Raw genomic sequence first — 19,268 nt, 5'->3', positions numbered from 1 at the left:
TTTGTGTCTTCTCATATCTTTTGAAATTTTGTGTATTTTTGTGTCTCACTAATCAAACAATAGATAAGTACCACTTTATCTGTGTTTTGGATAGACACACTCACCAACTAAACGCACGCTTAACTATCACATTAAGTCACCATTCACCAACATTCATTTGCCACACCAACTATCTGTTGTAGTATTTATATTGACAATGGTGGTGCAAGATCATCACTTTAATTGTTAATCTACTTTAGAAAAGGTAAAAAGACTATTGTGGTATTTGAAGTTCAATATCAGGGACTTTGGTATTTCTAAGGGATTTCATTTTTTTTTGGTTAAACATCGGGGCTAAAAGTCCAAAAAGGATTACAAAACTGGGATTAATTTGGGGTTAGAAACCCTTCTACAATTATCATTTAGAATGAGCTATAAAGCAGGGGAAGGGAGATCCACAAATTGAAAAGCCTAGAGGACACTTAAGACTCTCCTTAGCCAAGAGATCTGCACCTCTATTGCCTTCACGGAAGGTGTGCCTGAATTCAATCATCCATTCTCTATTTATTAGACCCTTGATACTTCTGATTATGGGATCAAGTTGGTCTCTGCGCTTGCTCTTGTTAGAAATCAAATCCAGGACAACACTCGAGTCCATCTCCACAACAACTTTTCTAAATCCAAGTTCTCATGTCATATTAAGGCCATTTTTCAAACCCCACATCTCTGCTTGAGAAGCAGAGCAAGTACTAATATTGTACATAAATCCTGCTACTCATCTGTCGTGTTCATCTCTAATGAGTTCTCCGTATCCAACAAATCCCGAATTTTCTAAAGAGGAACCATCTGTATTGATTTTGATCCATCCGTGTGGTGGGGGGTTCCACCGGATTTCTGCCTCAATCTTCCTTCTTCTTCCTTTAATGCTTAACTCTCTTTGTAACGCTGCATGCACTGAATTTATAAAGTTATATATTATTGATCGAGCATCTTTAGGTCTTTTAAAAGGTAGAACGAAGATTTCAAGATTTCTCCAATTTCAGAGCATCCAGGTAGAGATAAAAAAAAAACTGAAGGAAAAATTTCTAAGAGATTTCATGCGGCTATTTAGTGCACGAAACTTACTACTAAAGGATTTCATGGGTTATGCTAATGTACAAAACTTAATTTTAAGGATCTTTAGAATTTTAGTCGACAAAAAAAAAAAGACGTTGGCAGCAAACTAGCAAACTATGAGGAGTTAAGTGACTCTGATTACTTAGGAGTTGAGATGAATGATGACCTAAATCTCTAAGAATAAGAGACAGAAAATAAAAATATTGTTTAATAAATTTCTGTCTGACCGGATGATTCGAACTTTAAATTCTTGCTTGGTTGAATACTTGAATTGATAGACCAAGTAATATTTTACTATTTTTGCATTCGGATTTTACCCGATATAAATTACACTGAGCCAATTTTGACCCAAATACTCTGGGTCCGAGTCGGATCTTCGAGCCAAATCGAGTTCTGCCCACCCCTAGCCACCACAACGACCCCAATTGCAGCAGCGCCATGGCCGCATGGCCCTCGTTATATACGAATGGTGGATTTCCTCTAATTTTTTTAAAAGTTGAGGGTTATTTTGGTAATTTAAAACCCTAAATGCAACATATCAGCTCCTGACTCCTGAGCTTCCTCACCATCCTTCGCTCAGGAAAACAGCGTGTTCCTTCCTCGCCAACCCAAAAATTTCGTCTGTCGCTTCCTCTTCCTCTCTGCGCTGCACTGCTGCGATGATGCCGGAATAACCATCGGCGGCGCGCCTGGCACCACCGTCCGGCTCCACTTCCTCTTTCTCCGTCTTCCCTCTCTTGCATTCTCTCTGCCGTTCTGTCGAACAAGAACCGAAGCCGCTGCTCGCCGTCTCTGCTCGGCGCCGCTCCTTGCCACTGGTTCCCTGTTTCTCTCTGGTTCGTTTATGTTCGTCTGTTCCTTGTTCCTTTTTTCTTTCCCCTGTTTCAATGTTTCAGTGTTATGAATCTCTCTTCTTCCATCCTTCTTTGTCTTAAACTATAAATCTCTCTGTTTCCATCTATTATTTAATGAGATTAGGAACGTTAAGTAATGTGGCACCCCAATATAGTTTTATGGTTTAAAATTTAAACATAGGATTTTATTAAAAAGAGTGTTACAACTTGCAACTTATTTGTGTAGCGCACACACTTGACATTAGGAATAAAAAGTAGTTTCTCTTTGAACTTCAGGTATTGATAGTGGCTATATATATGATTAAGAAGTATATGAACAAAGTTGAATCTGAGTTGTTTCATATCCGCACTATATGATGACTGTTATCGATGAACACCTTATTCCATCTTGTTCTGGTGTTGAGCCTAGTGTCCTCTTTTATAAGATGTGAGGGGATTTTGTTCTCTCTTTTCAATCTCTCATGTTTTCTGGTTGAGGAATTTGAATTTCATTGTTTTTGCTTTGTTATTTGCAGAAAGGGTGACTGTATTGGTATCCGGCCGAATTAAAGTGTGGTGATGGGAGCAAGGTGATCAGTCCACGAAATCATATCAGGTTTCCTTTTATTCATCTGTGTGCTTTGGAGGTTCTTGATGTTTGTTCCCTGCCATGCCTTAGAGTGTAATTCATTCATTAAACCAGAGAAGGAAAGTGTTTAGGTCCTTATCTTTCCTAAAACAATTTACATTTATCAGTAGCAACAAAATAACAAGTGACTATTGCATGTGAGTAAGTGCTGGTTCTTCTTATATAACATGGTGCAAAGGGTCATATAGCTGAGGAGATTGATTTTTCAAATTTTTTGAAAGACCCTTAAAAATAAGATCATTCCTACTGATTGGAAACACACTTTTTAGATTAGTCTCTCCAATATGATATTGTTTTGAATGATCTCTTCTAGTTACGTTTGATTGAAAACATGCTGAAAACAGCATCAAGTTCATGTCAGCCGTGCCTTTGGTTGGTAGCTCCATTTCCTTGCTGACAGAAATCATAAAAAATTCAAGATAGATTATGTTGTTTCTTTTTCTCTCATTCAACATAACTTAATTATGGATTTAAAGGTCCTTTCTTCTACTAGATTGTTTATCATTCTGATTCTCATATTGTTTATGTTTCTTAATTGGTGGGCCCAGCTTCAATTTCTCTTAAGGATCACTATGTGAATTTTCTTTTCTTTTTTTTTTTAAAAATATATTCTTATCAGTGAATAGGTGTAAAATCTATGTGCTTGCGGAAAGCTTCTTGTGAATTATTTAAGTTGTTCTTTCTTTTGAATCTCATATCTCTATTAAATTATTGGTCTAGTTGAGCTTAAGATTACTGTGCAGTAAAGAATTCTGATTGAGTTTAAACTTTACACTAAAACCGGTTGTCAAAAACCAGTTCCAGATGCGAAACTGTTTGAAACCAGTTTTTTACTTATTATGATATGAAACCGTTTATATTTTTTTGAAAACCGGTTCACATTTTTTGATCTGGTTTATTTTTTAAAACTGATTTGTAATTGGTTTGATCATCTTAAATCAGTTTGGTTTAATAACCTAAACTCAATTTCTGGACGTACATCCCTTATAATGGTGTACTGATTTCAACTCTATCTTTTCTGATCACACCCCTTTTTTTTATAGCTGTCTCTGGACTCCAAAATAGTAGTCGGAAGAAACTGAGAAATAGAATGAAATCCTTGGGGTCGGGGGAGAAAAGTAAATCCCTTCATAGCAAGGAAGATGATTCTACAGCTAACGGGAAATGTAGTAGCAAATTCTACGATGTCTATGGGCCCGAAGTAAGTTTTCTCTTTATATTTCTATTCTTCGCGACACTCTTCTTTGTTCTCCCCCTATTATGCCCTTCTGGTAGTTTCTTTCTTGTACATTTTAGACTGTATTAAAGCAAAATTGTTTATTATAGATGCTTTCTAACATTTTTCGGAACCTTGGTTTATGAGTTGATCTTGGATACTGTTTGATCCAAAATTGAGCGATAACGGATAATTTTCTATGTTTCTTGTTCTGGTTGGGTGAGTTTCAATTTATTGTTAGTCACTAGTATGTTTTTCCATGATATCATATGTTATGCGGTATTAGTTCATTGTGAAAATGCTTCATTGCATGCGATGATATTGACTATCATAATATCTTGAATGCTAGCATTTTCATTGATTGATGCTTAATAGTGTTGAGCTCTGATTTTCCTGCCCAAAACTTTTCTTTGTGGTTCTTTGGCTGTTTACTTCTTCATAGGCTTTTATTTCATTTATATATTGGTTAACAGCACTTGTTTAATGTGTTGCACTTTTGCAGGGCAAGGCAGATGTTGTTTTCAAGTCACCAGAAGATAATTCAACACTAAATCTCAATGTAGGTTGTTGCGAGCTATATGTAAGTTGATGTTTGTATTGTTAATAATTATATAATGACTATGATTGGTGTTATACAACAGGATATTCAAGGACTAATAACTTGGGTGCTTGGGGAAGGATTTATGCCATCTTGGGTTTTTATAAAGGTTCAAACCATCTTCTGTTTTCCTTTTCTAGTTTCAGTAAATGTTGAGTAGAATATGAGCAAATAAATTCTGTATTGATTGTTTATTACATCATGTATTTCAGACTTTTCATCAAGATTGTTCAGCACTTTTTCTGTCAGTCTTTTTGTCTGTTTGTCTAGGGGCAGGGGTTTGGGTAGACCCTTGTGAGTTGATAGCCACTGAATATAACTAACAACTCTTAAGCAAACATTGATTCTCTTAATGATTTAATGTGGTTTCTTATCGGGAACAAGAAGATAGGCATTATATTTTGTTCTATAAGGATCATATTAGGAGAATGGTTAGAAACTAATTTAACTTAATGGATCAAACACCAAATTATCCAAATATGCTGAAATCCTTGATCCAAAGAGATCTTGTCTTTGGGCAATGCAAAAAAGATAGGCCCCCAATTTGGAATATAAACCATGCCATACATATTATTAGGGGATAAAGCAATAAGGGGCCTCTGTTTTTAAAGCATGTCATTTCTCATTAGTAGTAATCTAGTTAACAACTGTCCAAACAATAGTTTTGAGCTTCAGGGTTTAGATATCCTAATTATTTTGTCCAAGCAAAATCTGTTTCTGTTTGGAAATGATTTGAATTACTGATAGTGAGATTTACAAGAAAAGCATTAGAGTAGTTCAAATTCTAGTGAGATAGCATTGTGCTTAATATCATTTTGATGGATTCTGAAAAATTCTATTCAAGCCTTTGTTCCACATGACTTGCATTAAAATACATGATTAACCAGGAAAACGATAGAGTAAAGAGTAACTCAGCAAATGAGAGAAAGAGTATACTACACTTCTGTTATGTATTACATGAGAGGAATACTGGCTGGTACTACCCTCTATTTATAATAATTGTAAAACCATAATATTAATAAGGAAATAAAATCAGAGAATAATGATAAATTATAAATATCAATGCTAATCCTTAGAGATCATATTTCATACTCTTTGATATGATATGATTCTTTGCTAATTTCTGATACTCCCCCTCAATTTTGAGCACATAGATAATATGCACCAAGCTTGGAACATAAATAACTTATAGGAGATATTATTTGATATCGTGAGATACAACAACTACAACAACAACAAAGTCTTATCCCACTAGGTGGGGTCGGCTAGTAGGAAATTCTCTTTATGTGAAGTTGTCATCGTTAGTAGGAAAAGGTTCTTAGCCAACCCCATCTTCTATTAAAAAATTAATTGATCACTTTTGTCTCTTTACAAAAAAAAATTGCAATAATCCATAATTTAAGTCTGTATGGCATATCTCTTTTGTATTTTGCTAGTGTTACTGATGCAGCAGTTTCACAATTTGCAGAATAAACCTCTTATTCCCAAAGTGGTTATGCTCTATATGCCAGGTTTGGATGCAGCTTTGTTTCTGTCACAGTCTAAAATGCTTTCCAGTTTAAAGTACTGTGGGAAACCAAGGCCAGTCCTAGCTCTTAGGTATGTTGGAAATGTATTTGCATTATATTTCCTTCAAAATTTTCTTTATCCTTACATAACTTTTCCCATTTTTCCCTTCTCGTTAGCTGTGTATCAGATAGTATGCAGACAATAGATGCACTCCTAACATGCAAGGTCAAAAGAAAGAGGGATCAAACTGGTTCAGTTAAGAGGAATTCTGCATTGTTATCTCAACAAGGTATGTACTCCTATAGATCCTCATTCCCCAGGGGCAATTATGTCTTGTATTTAAGGCTTTCTACTTTATGTTGTTCAAGCAAAGTTAGGCATTGTATTTGAAGTATCTGAATTATCATCATGGCTGGAAGTTGTGAAACAGTTAATATCTGTCCCTGCATTTTTGCCTATTTATTAATCCCCCTTATCTGTACAAGAAAATTAGCATTAACGTGGAATCCTGTCTATTGAACTTTTTGTATAATTGATGAGTATTGACTGATATGAGTTGTAAAAATGAAGCCATCAATCAAATTTCCTAGAAGAGGTTTGTTCTGGATTGTAATTTTAATATCTCTAATATTAGTGAAGGGGTAGGGAACTGTAAAAGATCAATTTCTTTACTATATTTATCTAAGTTGGCAATTCTTGGGTCCTGCCATTGTGGGCTCTTGCTAATTTGTATCATGTGTTTTTTCACATGTTCATGGTTTCATGCTGCAAATTTATGTACATGTGCTAAAGCAAATTTTTCTTCTTAGAAATGCTGTAATGTCAACAAGCATCAGAGGCTTAATGGTAGTAAGGCATAGAAGTCAGTTTTTCGTGGTTTTGTTATGTTCTTTTTAGTTGAATTTCCATTTCTTCCCATTACAAATTTTGGTTACTTAGATCTGTGACGAAAGTAATGTAAACTATCTCTTAGTTCACTTCCATTTGTGAATTTCTAGTGTTTCTACTCCTTGCCTATGAGATCATTTGCATCTTTATGGTTTTGTAATTTTAAAATGATTTTTTACTGGTTAAAACAATGATTGCATCAATCACTATCATTTCAATGCAATTGTGTAATTTAATAGCTAGATTAATATTAATATGATCACTATATGAAAACATGTTATATATTCATGCAGGAGGAGGCAAGCTTGGTATTGAGAATTTATCATTTATGGATCTTACGAAAGACATACCTTTCCCTATTACATATTATACGCTAACGGAGAAAGAACTGGAAGATAATGGGTATTCCATTAATCAGCCAGGTGATTTTTTATTTTTGTTCAGTGCTACTAATATGTTATCTCATGGTCATGGCCCAAGTTGTTTCACATATATTATAAGAAACATATCTTTGAAAGAAATTAGATGGTCTTAAACTTTTGCAAACACTTTGGATGGTTTCTTAAAAGGGTAAAGTACCAAAATGGTAACCCAAAAATTATATTGTTGACACAAATAACTTTGAAACATAGAAAGGACAAGAGCCTGTTGGTATTAGTTTGATAAAAATGACTAACCGTCAAGGGAGCCCGTTTTTGTTAATGGAAAACACTGATGTGGTAAAACATGGATGATGACATGGTAAATGTGATTGAGAATCTGACCAGACCAGCCTGTAGAATCAGGTGTTGACTAAAAGCCTGTTCTTACACCTGTTCGTGCTCCCTTCTTCATCCTCCTCTTCATAACTTCCCTCTTCACATTCTCCCTTACCCCCTCCCCAAACACTACCCTGACCACCTCTTTAGAACCCTTTGCCGGAAAGATGCTGCATTGCTTCTCGACATACGCTTTCTTTGTTGACACTTGACAGCAACAATGTTCACATGGAGAACCCTTCAATCTCCATCATCACCACCTTTGGTTCTGTTGCCTCTATCCCCTCGCCATCGAAAGTGGTGGGTTGGAGGAGTGGATGGCAGTGGTGGTGGTGGTTGTTGGAGAGGCTAGTGGTTGTGGTGTTGGTATCCGTGGTGGTGGTTTGGAGCCTGGAGGAGTCAATGTGGATTGTTGACTTTGTTGTTGATAAAGAGGCTTTGGAGTGAACAAACCAATTGTTGGCGTGCTTTTCAAATTATAAAGAATAAGAATATGGGGTCAGTTTTTCCTAATTATTTAAAACTTGATGCCATGTCATAGGCATGCTTGCCATCTCAACACTAAACCTTTGCCAGGTTAGTGTCTTCCTTTAATGGAAATGGGCTCGCTCAATCACTTGATGGTTGGGCATTTTGATCACAATATCTTTTGGGTGAGTTTTGGCATATTTTTGTCATTGATATAGTCCTTCCATTACTATTTTGGTAATCTACCCTTCTTAAAAATCAGAATCAGAAAGTAGTAAGTGTATTGCATGTAGGAATTGGTGTCTATATATATATATACTTGACTGATTACAAGCTCACCACATCTTTCTTGATCTTACACACAAGAATGAGTTGGTTAACTTGTGCTCATACAAGAATGTATTTGTTTTTTTGAAGTTTATCCAAAGCTTCCATTGCTATGAAAAATGGTTAGAAATGACATGATGAACGTTACTAGTGCATTCTGTTAAAGTTTAATCTGTGTGGCTTCATATACATTGAGCAGTCATTATTACCGTTTCTTGTCTTCTTGAAAAGTTATGTATTTATCCCCGTATAAGTTATAACTGCATATATATAGTGTTGCTGGGGTATCTATAGTTCTATTGAAAGAAAGTTGGCAATGATATGCTTATTGCATACTTGTTTGGTACAGGTTTTCTTTCTACTTTGCCAGCTCCGTCGGGATCTTCTTTTCATGAGATCTTAGCGCTTGATTGTGAGATGGTAAGTCTATCGGTGTGGGAAAAGGAAGTGATATTGCTTTCCTATATTCTAGTTACATTGTCATATTTATATGGCTGACTTTTTTGTAAGAGTATTATATCAGTCCCTGTTGTTTATTCTCTCAATAATACTCTTCTATCAAAAGAATAAATGAATTACTTGGGTTTAAGTAGGAAGGAGCTTTCTCTGCTTATTGGAGATTTTCAGTGTTACTCTGCTAGGGTTTTAAGTTGTTAATTAGGTAGTGGGATGTCAAATAAAATTTCTCAGTTTCCCACTTTGCAGAACAGATTGATATTGTTTTTTACTTGAAGAATGTTACATATCCTGGAGGTGGAACAGAGGAAGGAGAACCTTCTTAGGGCCCCATTACTAGAAGAGGAAAAATACCCCTTCTTCCCTTTAGCTATAGCTGAAGGAAAAAGAGTGAGAGGAAGGAGGGGCCCACTGATCTAACAGAATCGCCACATTGCAAGGATAGTGGGAAGGTTGTGCAATCCAATTATGATTCTGTTAGTGGTGAGATAGGAGAGAGGGGATTTAACGGAGTGAGTGTGAATGAGGGAGAGCATTGAGAATTTGGAGGATAGATTCAGGTTAGGAGAGAGGCAGGGCTCTCAAATCCCTTTGCCATTGTTATTTTCTCCTTTCCTTTTTTCCGTCAAATAATACACTAAGTGGGGAGGGTGAATTCTTACTGAATCCAATCCATTTCCCCCCTTTTGTCACTATTTCTCTCTATTTCCCCTCTTCTATAACTGTTCCATTGCTTTTTTTCCCTGTTATCTTCACACTGGTTGTTACAAAGGAGCTTGAAATTTTGGAACCTCATTAAATCTGGACATGTATGAGAGAATGATAAGCTCCCAAGCATTTGAATTTAGTTATCTTATGATTCTTCTCAATTCACAGTTGCATCATTGACTGGGATTGGCCATTGCCACAGTTGGAGTTTTCTCACTTTTGAGGAAACTTCACACTTCTATATCGTGGCATTGGATTGGAGAATAACTGAAAACCATATTAACTGAAGTTTTAATGGAAATTTGAAATTTTGGAAGTCCCGAATCTATACCTAGGCAAATTAAAGTGGTTATAACATTTCTGTAACTTTGCTTGTACCTATTACGTAATACATATTTGATTATGGACAATTGGTCTTATTTGTTTATTATTATTTTTCCTGACAGTGCATAACAACGGAGGGTTTTGAGCTGACAAGAGTTACGCTAGTGAATATCAATGGACAGGTATATTAACCAGGCTTTTTTTTTATATTATTTTAATTGCTGCTGGTGCTGCTACTACTACTACTACCATCACCACCCCGATGCCCACCCGCCACCACCATATAAAGGGATTAGACAAGGATAAATTCCCCTAGTCACAATTATTCATATCCTGTTTTACTGATTAAGTCAACTGATTAGAATTATAAGTACTTGCACAGATAGGCCTGTTTCCTAACATTATTACTCCTATCTTTCCAGGTTGTGATAGATAAATTGGTTAAGCCATCAAATGATATCGTTGATTACAACACAAGGTAGCTCTTGTTTGTTCTCTCAGTCAACCTGCCTAGAATGGTTAATTATAGATTATTTGATTATTTTGAAACAAATAAATGAAGTTGAGATCCCTTTGGACCAGTCTTGCAATTGAACTGGTCAAATTGATGGGCCAATTTGAGGCATTAATTTTCTGAATTCTCAAAAATTGCATGTCTCGGAATTGAACTTGGCTCCAAAGGACACCCTCCCCTATCGCCAGTTGATCCATCTCATATGCTGCTGTGTTAAAAATAATATATTCTTCCTCGTTTCTCTCACTTCCATATCCAAAATTTATAACTTTAAAATTGAGTATGGTTCAAAAGTGACCTAGTATTTGAATTCCTGTTTCTTCTGGTGGGAGTGATGTGGGGAATTGACATTCACCAGTCATCTATCAATTCTTATAATCTTTTGTAGAGAACTAAAATGGTTACATGTGGTTCAGAATATTATGTTGTTACTTAGGTTAGAAACCCCAAAATAGAGTGGGATCCTTTAGCATAATCTATAAGAAATTTTAAAAGGAAAGAAAAAAAAAAAAAAAAACCAAAAGTAGGTATTAATGTGAAAAATAATATGAAAAGAAAAATACAGCCTGGTATAAAGTTAAAAAGAAGGGTGAATTTTCTTTTTTCTGGACTTGTCTGTCTTCTCTGGACTTCAATTGAAATTGTCAACTGGAAGCGATAGTTTTATTTATCATGTGCAGATTTAGTGGAATAACATACGAGATGTTAGATGGGGTGACGACAACGCTGAGAGATATTCAGGTTGCGTGATGTGAAAAATAATATGAAAAGAAAAATACAGCCTGGTATAAAGTTAAAAAGAAGGGTGAATTTTCTTTTTTCTGGACTTGTCTGTCTTCTCTGGACTTCAATTGAAATTGTCAACTGGAAGCGATAGTTTTATTTATCATGTGCAGATTTAGTGGAATAACATACGAGATGTTAGATGGGGTGACGACAACGCTGAGAGATATTCAGGTTGCGTGACTTGAATTCTCTTCAATTTAATTTAATTTAATTTAACTTGTTTTTTAGTAGGAATAAAATTTTGTAAGCATGCTGATTCTTTAAGCTGAAAATATGTTTTCCTGATTTGTTTCATATGTCCCATTGCAGAAAGAATTTCTAGAACTGGTTTACAAAGAGACTTTCCTTGTTGGACATTCTTTGGAAAATGATTTACTGGCATTGAAGATATCACATGACTTGATAATTGACACAGCGGTGTTATACAAAAATCCACGAGGAGCTTCTTATAAAACTGCTCTACGGCATCTTGCTAAAAGATTTCTTTCAAGGGAAATACAGAATTTGGCAAGTGGACATGACAGTGTTGAAGATGCTAGAGCAACCATGGAATTGGCACTATTAAAGATCAGAAATGGCAAGTATTTCTTTCTTTTGCTGCATTGATTATTGAACTTGTATAGATAAGTGTTGAGAGATTGGAAAGCTATGCTTTATAGATAGGTCTTCTGTTTGTTTTAATTTTGTGTAGAGAACTCTTGTCCTCTATTTTTTCTTGTCCCTCTCTTAATGAAATTATTCTCTTATAAAAAATAAAATAAAAAGAAAGTAAAGGATAAATAGGTTTCTGACCATTTTTCGTAGACACACACAAGTCCTTAACCAAAATTAAATACGTATAGGTGTCTCAACAAAAAATGTGTCTACACAAAATATGTTTAGTAGCTTATTTGTCCTTTATAATAAAAAATCTGTTGAGATTAATGGATGAGTTTTGTATCTTCCACTTATATTTTTAATTATTATAGGCTAACCCTGAGTTCCCAACTCAGGTTGTATCTCAATCATGCCCATACTGTTCTTACTGTTTGGGTTGATCTATTTGAACAAATTACCTTTCGCAAAGAATTATTATCATTTGTATGTCTTATCAGGCTCGTAAATAAGCTTCATATTTGACAGATATATGTGATGGACAGATTTGTTTGTGATATTATTTGTCTGTGTTCAAAATTTGAACTAGAGTGTGCTGGCTTGCTATATTGTATGACTTGTGACAGGCTTTAATTGCTTAACTTTTCAACCAGGTCCCGACTTTGGTTCCCCTCCATCATTTATGCGTAAAAAGCTCCTCTCTGTTTTGAGCGAGTCTGGCAAAATATCTTCCTTGATTGATGATATATCCATTGTAAGACGATATGCCTCTGAGTCTTCTCATGCAATTCCAGTGACCTCTGATGATGAAGCACTTGCAAAGACCAACAAGGAGGTAGATGGTTACACCCATCTATATCTGCAACTGTTCTCCTTGTTACAATTATACTTGCAGTTTCATTTTATTTTATTTTTTTTAGTCTGGATATACCTAGCGTTTTCTTTATGCCTTTTTTTGTCAGGTGAAGAATGAAAAGGTACACTTTATATGGACTCAGTTTTCAGAGTTACAATCATACTTACAGAAACAAGCTGAAGATTCAGAGGACTTGAATATAAGACTTGCAGAGATGATGGCATTATTTACATGTCAGAAGAATCGTGACAATGGTAAAGGGAAGATGAGTGCACCTGCCGAACTGAAGGAAATTCTGGCACGCATGGATGCCAGAATTCGTTCTGTGTATACATCCTTGCCCACAAATGCTATGTTGATAATTTGCACCGGTCATGGAGACACAGCAGTTGTTCGCAGGTACGGATGCCTTTTTTCTTTCTTCTACTGCTGCTGCTGCTTCTTCTTCTCCCCCAACCCCCTTCTCTCAATAAATAAATAAAAGAATGCTATATTGATTGAACTATTACAATGGCCATGGGAGGAAATAAATGTTTGACCCTGCAATGATACAGCATTGTTGAGTTCAAGATATATAATTTCTTCTACTTGGTGTCCGGATGTGTGACTTTGCAAGTTTGTGTCTAGATATGCCGGAAATAAATTATTTTTTCTATAAAAGGATATGTCTGAAATAAATAATGTATATGATATAATGTTTTTATCATATCTATAGAATTTTGTTCTATTTTCTTTTCTATCACATTATGTTGCATCATATGCATATAATGTTATTCAGACTTTTGTTATATTAGAGAACTAAATATTGGACATTTATGGCTTGAAAATTTTAGAGTAAACTATTATTTTAAACCCCCTGAAGATTCGTTTTTTGACAAATCAACCCCCCAAAAAAGAAATGACATCTTGGCTCCTGATTTCAAGCCAGTTCTTTACTAATTTGTTTAGAAAAATTAGATTTTCTAATCCTGCAAATTTAGTGAGTTTATACTTAAGGGGATTAATTTTGGCAATTTTTATTTACACAAATGTCCAAATATTCAAAGAAAAATGGAATGAATCTAAAAAATAAATTTGGGTTCAATTTTTTGTATGCACCTTAATATTCTAAGAATTGGATTAGACCAGCCAAAGCCGATTCGACCGGAATATTTGGGAGCTGATGACCTGGCTAGTCTGCTGCATGCTAAGAAATTGGTGGTCAGTGAATCGGTCAAAACCTGTTGAAGCAGTTAAATGATATATTATTTTGAACTTATAAATTTACGGATTCATGACCAGTCCTGTTTTTATAACCTTGTTATTATCTAAATCTTGTCATAAAAAAATTGATCAAATGTGGTTATTAATGGTGTGCATTGTCATTGAGATGATCTTAAAAAATTATATCATTTGGGGGGCTAAAATGATGGTTTATCTCAGTAGTGAGGATATGTCTTGCGGTTTGAAAATGAGAAAACAGCTAAGCAGAGAGGGAACAAACATAGTGGTTTGGTACTTCCAAGTGCTGTGCAACTAATATATGTGATTTGGACATGTTAATTGATGGTTAATTCATCGTTATTTTTCTTTGAAGGCTGAGGAAAATGCTGGTTGAGCAGGGTGAGAGTAACTTTTGTCGAGACAAGCTTGTGGAAATTCTGGAAGAGGTTCAGGCGCGAGCTGAAGTAGCTTTGTGTTTTGTAGGTGTAAAGCACTAAGTAGAAGTAATACAATACTGATTATTCTTGATAATTTGTTGCATGATGTCTTAGCCTCGTCGGGGCAAAAAAGGGAACCCTGGTTGTGCAAATGATTCTAATATACTGCTCCCGCATTTCAAAATATAGTCACTTCTATTTATTTTGGTTCCTTGATGGTCAATATGCAGCTTTTCTTTGTAATTTTAAGAGCATAGAAATTATTGTTTACCAAATATATAATTTCTTCTTGAAGAAAATACTTTGAAAATCTTTAGTGTTTGTTTGATTTGGAAATGATCAAAGTAGAAAATAATTATGAAAAACATTTTTTATTGTGCATATTTTTTATTTTTTAAGTTTTAAAAAAGAGAATAAAAAATAGAAACCGAAAATAAAAATAAAAACATAGAATTGGTTCCCAACTTTGCAAGAGAGTCTCAAGTAAGCTGTAATATTGTTGGATCTCAATATATAAAAAAAGTTAACCTGTTAAAAATCGTTTTCGATTTTTAAATACGTTGACAGAATATTCTAACAAAAATCTCTTTAAAATATGAAAAAATATTAAATATGAAAAATATATTCTCAAAAAGTAGATTGAATTTTGTTACGATAAAAATATTCTAACAAAATTCTCTTTAAAATATGTAAAAAATGTTAAATATTAAAAATATTCTCAAAAAGTAGATTGAATTTTGATGCCATATTTTTCAAGTTTACTTTGTAAAATAAGTAGATTGGTTTCTAAGTTAAGTAAATATTTGTTTGCAAAGTTTTTTGCCAATGACCAAGAATTTCTTAAAAAATGAAAAATAAAACCTTAAATATTGAATTTTTATCCAATTTTTTGTATGAGTTTTTTAAATAACTATCTAAATATTTCTAAAAATTTTTAGATCAAATATGTTAGCAGTTTGTAAAATGTAAAAGTGGTTTATCACTAATAAAAATAATATTTTTTAATTAAGTTTTAATCTTTAAAAATAATTATCCAAATCAGTCTCTAAATTTTTAAAATTCGACATTTTAGTCCCTCAAATTCAAAATACATAACACAGTCTCCAACGTTTATTTTTATTAGACAATAAAGTTCTCCTTCGTTAGTTATTAATGGTGATTGCTGACGTGGAATGTTAACTCACACATGTAGCTATTAAGTATTTACATGTGCGAGTTGGACAAATCAATCCTTAGAGTGAAACATAAAACAATCCTTGAAGAGTTTAAAAATCTCAAAATAGTCAATGAAAAATTTTAAAAATTTCAAACCAACTTCTTCGAATTATTTGTATACCATTAAAGTAAATAATCATTTCTAACCATAAAAATTTTAGGACAAAAAATAAAATAAAATTGATGTACTCATGAAAGATGAGTTTCTATTAATGAAACTATTTAAATTCTAAAAATTATTTAAAATTTTTAAATTATCCTTTCTAACTTAACCTAATCTTAATCCCAACTATAACTCTAATTTAATAATTTTATCCACCCCGAATTCCAAACCCGTCCCATCACAACCCTTTCCAACAACAAAAAGTAGTGACAGAGGAATGCACCAAATTCCACAGCCATTGCCATAGGTCCATAGCTATGAACCCTTGTAAACTTGCTTCTCGTCGCCACAACCACCATAGATTTATCTTATCTATCTTCTTCTTCAACTTACGCTGGAACACATATTTCTTTAACAAGCTTGTAGTGCCAACCACATTCTCCAGCGAGAATGCTATAGCTGTTGTGGCAAAGGAATCTAACATCTTTGATCACAGTATCTCCTTGTACACCTCCAATGATACAAATCAGGTCTCTTCTATTCTCCAGCGCGAGCTTTTCAAGCTTCCACAAGCCATCGCGAACGAAATCGAGATTGAAAGGTCCATTTCCTCCGTCGTGTGCCATAATGGAGAAATCCATGCCTTGCACGGTTTGGTCGTGGAGATCATTGAATGAATGTGGTTCGACTAGTGGAGTTTTCGCATTGAATGAATGAGGAGCAAATGTTGAATTTGACAAGGTGCAGGTGATTTTAGTATTGGGTTCGAGTACAAACAAAGGGAGAGTAGAGGCTAGTGTTGATGGGATTCTAGCGGGAGAAATTTTAATTATTCAAATCGCATGAGAATAATATATTGGAATGTTGTAGCACTGATTTCTACAATGTTATTGCTTTGGCTGATCTTGGTTTTACTAATTCTTTAGAGAGAGAGAGGGGGGGATTAATTTAAGGTTTAATTACTCTGTTGGTCCCTATAGTTTCGCGAAATTTTCAATTAGGTCCTTATACTTTTTTCTCTTTTAATTGGTTCCCATACGTTATTTTTTTTTAATTAAATCCCTACCGTGACAAAAACGTCTAAAATAACAGAATATTCTCTTAAAAAAACGAATATTCTCTCTTTTAAAATAATAAATCACTCTTATATTTTTAAAATTCTAAAATAACCCTTCTCACTTCAACTCACATATAGCTCTCTCTGAATTCCGTTGTACGCAATTTATATATAAACCCCAACAATAAGGGCGCGTGAGCTCCACCTCCTCAACGGTCTCACTCTGACACAATCTCCCTCCCTTCGCTTCCTTCTGCAACCTCTCTCTGCGGTTCTTCCCTCACCACACCACTACTCTCTCCTCTTTCTTCTTCTTCTTTTTTCTGTTTCTGTTTCACAGTAATAGGGTTTTAGGGTTCATCTTCTTCCCGCACATTTCAATGCCGGAGAAGTCCAGGAAGGTACCTTTCACGGTCTCCTCCGGCAACGTCTCCTCCAGCAGCGACCTCCTTCTGCGACGTCTTCTCCAGTGACGGTCTCCTTCGGCGACGTCTCCTCCTGTGACTTCTCCTCCAGCGACGTCTCTTCCAGCGACGTCTCTTCCAGCGGCTTCTCTTCCAGCGACGATTTCCTCCTGCGACATTCTCCTACGCTGGCAATCTCGTCAATCGAGCTATTGAGCTGCGAGTTTCTCTTTCGGCAGACTCACGAGTAGGTTCTTCTCTCTCTTTGCCTTTGTTCTCTTGAAAATATTTTATTCTAATCGATGGTCTTAGGCTTGCCTTAGATTAGATGAAAAAATTTAATTAAAATTGGTTTGAATCTCAGTATAGTAGTCAAAATGTTTCTCGTTTTTTATTCTCAGCATGTATGGGCTCTATTTTGTTGTTCAATTTCCATAAAAGAAAAGAGGAAAACACTCTTTGTAATTATTATATTCTTGTGATTTGCTATAAAATTATATCATTGCTTTGCTTTTCTGGATGAGTTATGATTTGAGTACGATAGAATACTCTTAAAATTAACTTTCTAAGAGATTAAATTTAGTTTATTGAACTATAGCAATTTCCCATGTTAGTATACTCATCTTTGTCAGGGCTTTGTCCTGTCTGATCCAAATAATAGGATGTTCCTTTGCAGTACTTAAGTAACTATGATTTTTGCAAGTTACTTGAGCCTGTCTTCTGTATAATTGCACAAGACCATACCACTCCTTTACTCTAGTTTGCTGAGCACAAGACACCAATTTTAATTTCTGTTCATTACAAAATTTGGCTCAAGAGTTTGAAGATCAAATTTTTAATCATGGGAGTTGAATGTTCATGAAATGATTAAGTAGTATATTTTAGTTTTTGATTGTTACCATGGGAGTTGATTGTTCATGAAATGTGTGGTATCATCTGTAGGTTTTCTTTCCATTGTTTCTTTCCTTAAGTCAATGGAGAGAGGGGCTGCCTTTTGTCTTCTTTTTTTTTACTATCCATAATTTTCTAAATTTAGATTTAAGACTAAGCACCCAGATTGTATACTTATGTATAGATGTAAAATATTGAAGGTTACTGCTTAATGGTTCACTTTGTCTAGAGTGTTATCCCATATCTTTAGATATGTAAACTCAATGATGATGAATGCATGTCTTGGGTTTGCTAAATTATCTCTTTTCTGATGTTTGATGCAGCGGCCGCTATAAGGATTTTATTTCAATCTATGATCTCACCTTCACAGCTAGGTTGGCAAGTGAGTGGTGATGATCTGTGTGGACAATATTGGAAAGGCATAACATGCTCAAACAACCGAATAGATATAAAACTCTAGACTAACAAGTAAACTTCAACGGCAAAGGCTTTTCTTTTTTCTGGCCAGGGATGCTATTTATAATTTAACTGTGCTATATATATATATATATATATATATATATATATATTGTTGAGCTTCAATTTTGTTCATGTAATAACTAATACTATGGGAAAGTAAATATGTAAAGCAGATATATTGGTTCATATCATGGCATGGAAAGAAATTGAAGGCGATTTTATTATCTTTGTGCACTGCACTAAATTACAATACATCTCCACAACAGTTTTATGTTTGCCACCTACCTGGAAAGAATGATGATTGATGACCACTCCAAACAATGTTTTTATGATGCCATTTTTCATTAGATCTTGAGGCAGAGTTCTAATGGTTTTTCATATGCTATTCTGTTTATACTGCACTTTACACAGCCCTTTTTATATCTTATCTGATTTCTAAAATTATTGTTTTATTTACCAGGATGGTTGCATATATGTACTGATAAACTGAAGTCTGCTCTCTCAACTCTCTCGTAATTCTTCTCGGCTCAAAACCGTCCGTTATCAATGTTATTATTGATCTCTATGCTAGTTTAGGGAGTGGGAGGCTGCAACACAAGAACTGATTTTCAGATTTTAAATTTCAAAACACAAATTACATAGCCTTGTGATTTATTATTGTGTACCATGATATAATAAAGACACAAATTATATTCTATGAATCCATATAAATGTAAAATATTACATTATCATAATGAATACTTGAAGGATGAAAACCGAATTTTATATATGCTTATTACTATTATTTCTATTTCATTTTATCCATTCTTTTTTTTAGGTTCTTAAGATAAGGTATTTTGAAAGTAAAAAAAAAAAAGAGAAAAGGTATTTTTGGTACAATTTGTATATAAATAAGCAAAAAAATGATAGTGACAAAATAA

The 19,268-nt window shown here is 34.5% G+C and overlaps 1 protein-coding gene and 1 long non-coding RNA gene across 7 annotated transcripts; both read left to right on the top strand.

Moving 5' to 3' along the window:
- On the top strand, window positions 1,445-14,442 carry LOC107643877 (small RNA degrading nuclease 5). 6 transcript variants are annotated; one of them, XM_021124305.1, is made up of 16 exons: window positions 1,445-1,931; window positions 2,465-2,518; window positions 3,621-3,778; window positions 4,296-4,352; window positions 4,435-4,500; window positions 5,860-5,990; window positions 6,077-6,189; window positions 7,082-7,210; window positions 8,691-8,761; window positions 9,952-10,011; window positions 10,252-10,307; window positions 11,024-11,084; window positions 11,439-11,706; window positions 12,377-12,558; window positions 12,686-12,978; window positions 14,156-14,442. In XM_021124305.1, exons 3-16 carry the CDS (start codon window positions 3,668-3,670, stop codon window positions 14,277-14,279), a joined length of 1,722 nt encoding a protein of 573 aa, XP_020979964.1. In that variant the 5' UTR covers window positions 1,445-1,931; window positions 2,465-2,518; window positions 3,621-3,667; the 3' UTR covers window positions 14,280-14,442. The 6 variants fall into 6 exon arrangements, with proteins under 6 accessions (XP_020979964.1, XP_020979963.1, XP_016203111.1 ...); XM_021124304.1 differs by lacking the exon at window positions 11,024-11,084 and adding an exon at window positions 11,240-11,300 and having other exon boundaries at window positions 2,465-2,544; XM_016347625.2 differs by having other exon boundaries at window positions 2,465-2,544.
- Window positions 16,694-18,625, top strand: LOC107643876. The gene is made up of 2 exons (XR_001621149.2): window positions 16,694-17,245; window positions 18,213-18,625. It is a non-coding gene; the product is annotated as an uncharacterized LOC107643876 (long non-coding RNA).

The sequence above is a fragment of the Arachis ipaensis genome, chromosome B05 (assembly GCF_000816755.2).
Source record: "Arachis ipaensis cultivar K30076 chromosome B05, Araip1.1, whole genome shotgun sequence".
Taxonomy (NCBI): Eukaryota; Viridiplantae; Streptophyta; class Magnoliopsida; order Fabales; family Fabaceae; genus Arachis; species Arachis ipaensis.
Note: the sequence above shows the minus strand (reverse complement) of the source record. Positions and strands in the feature narration are given on the sequence as shown.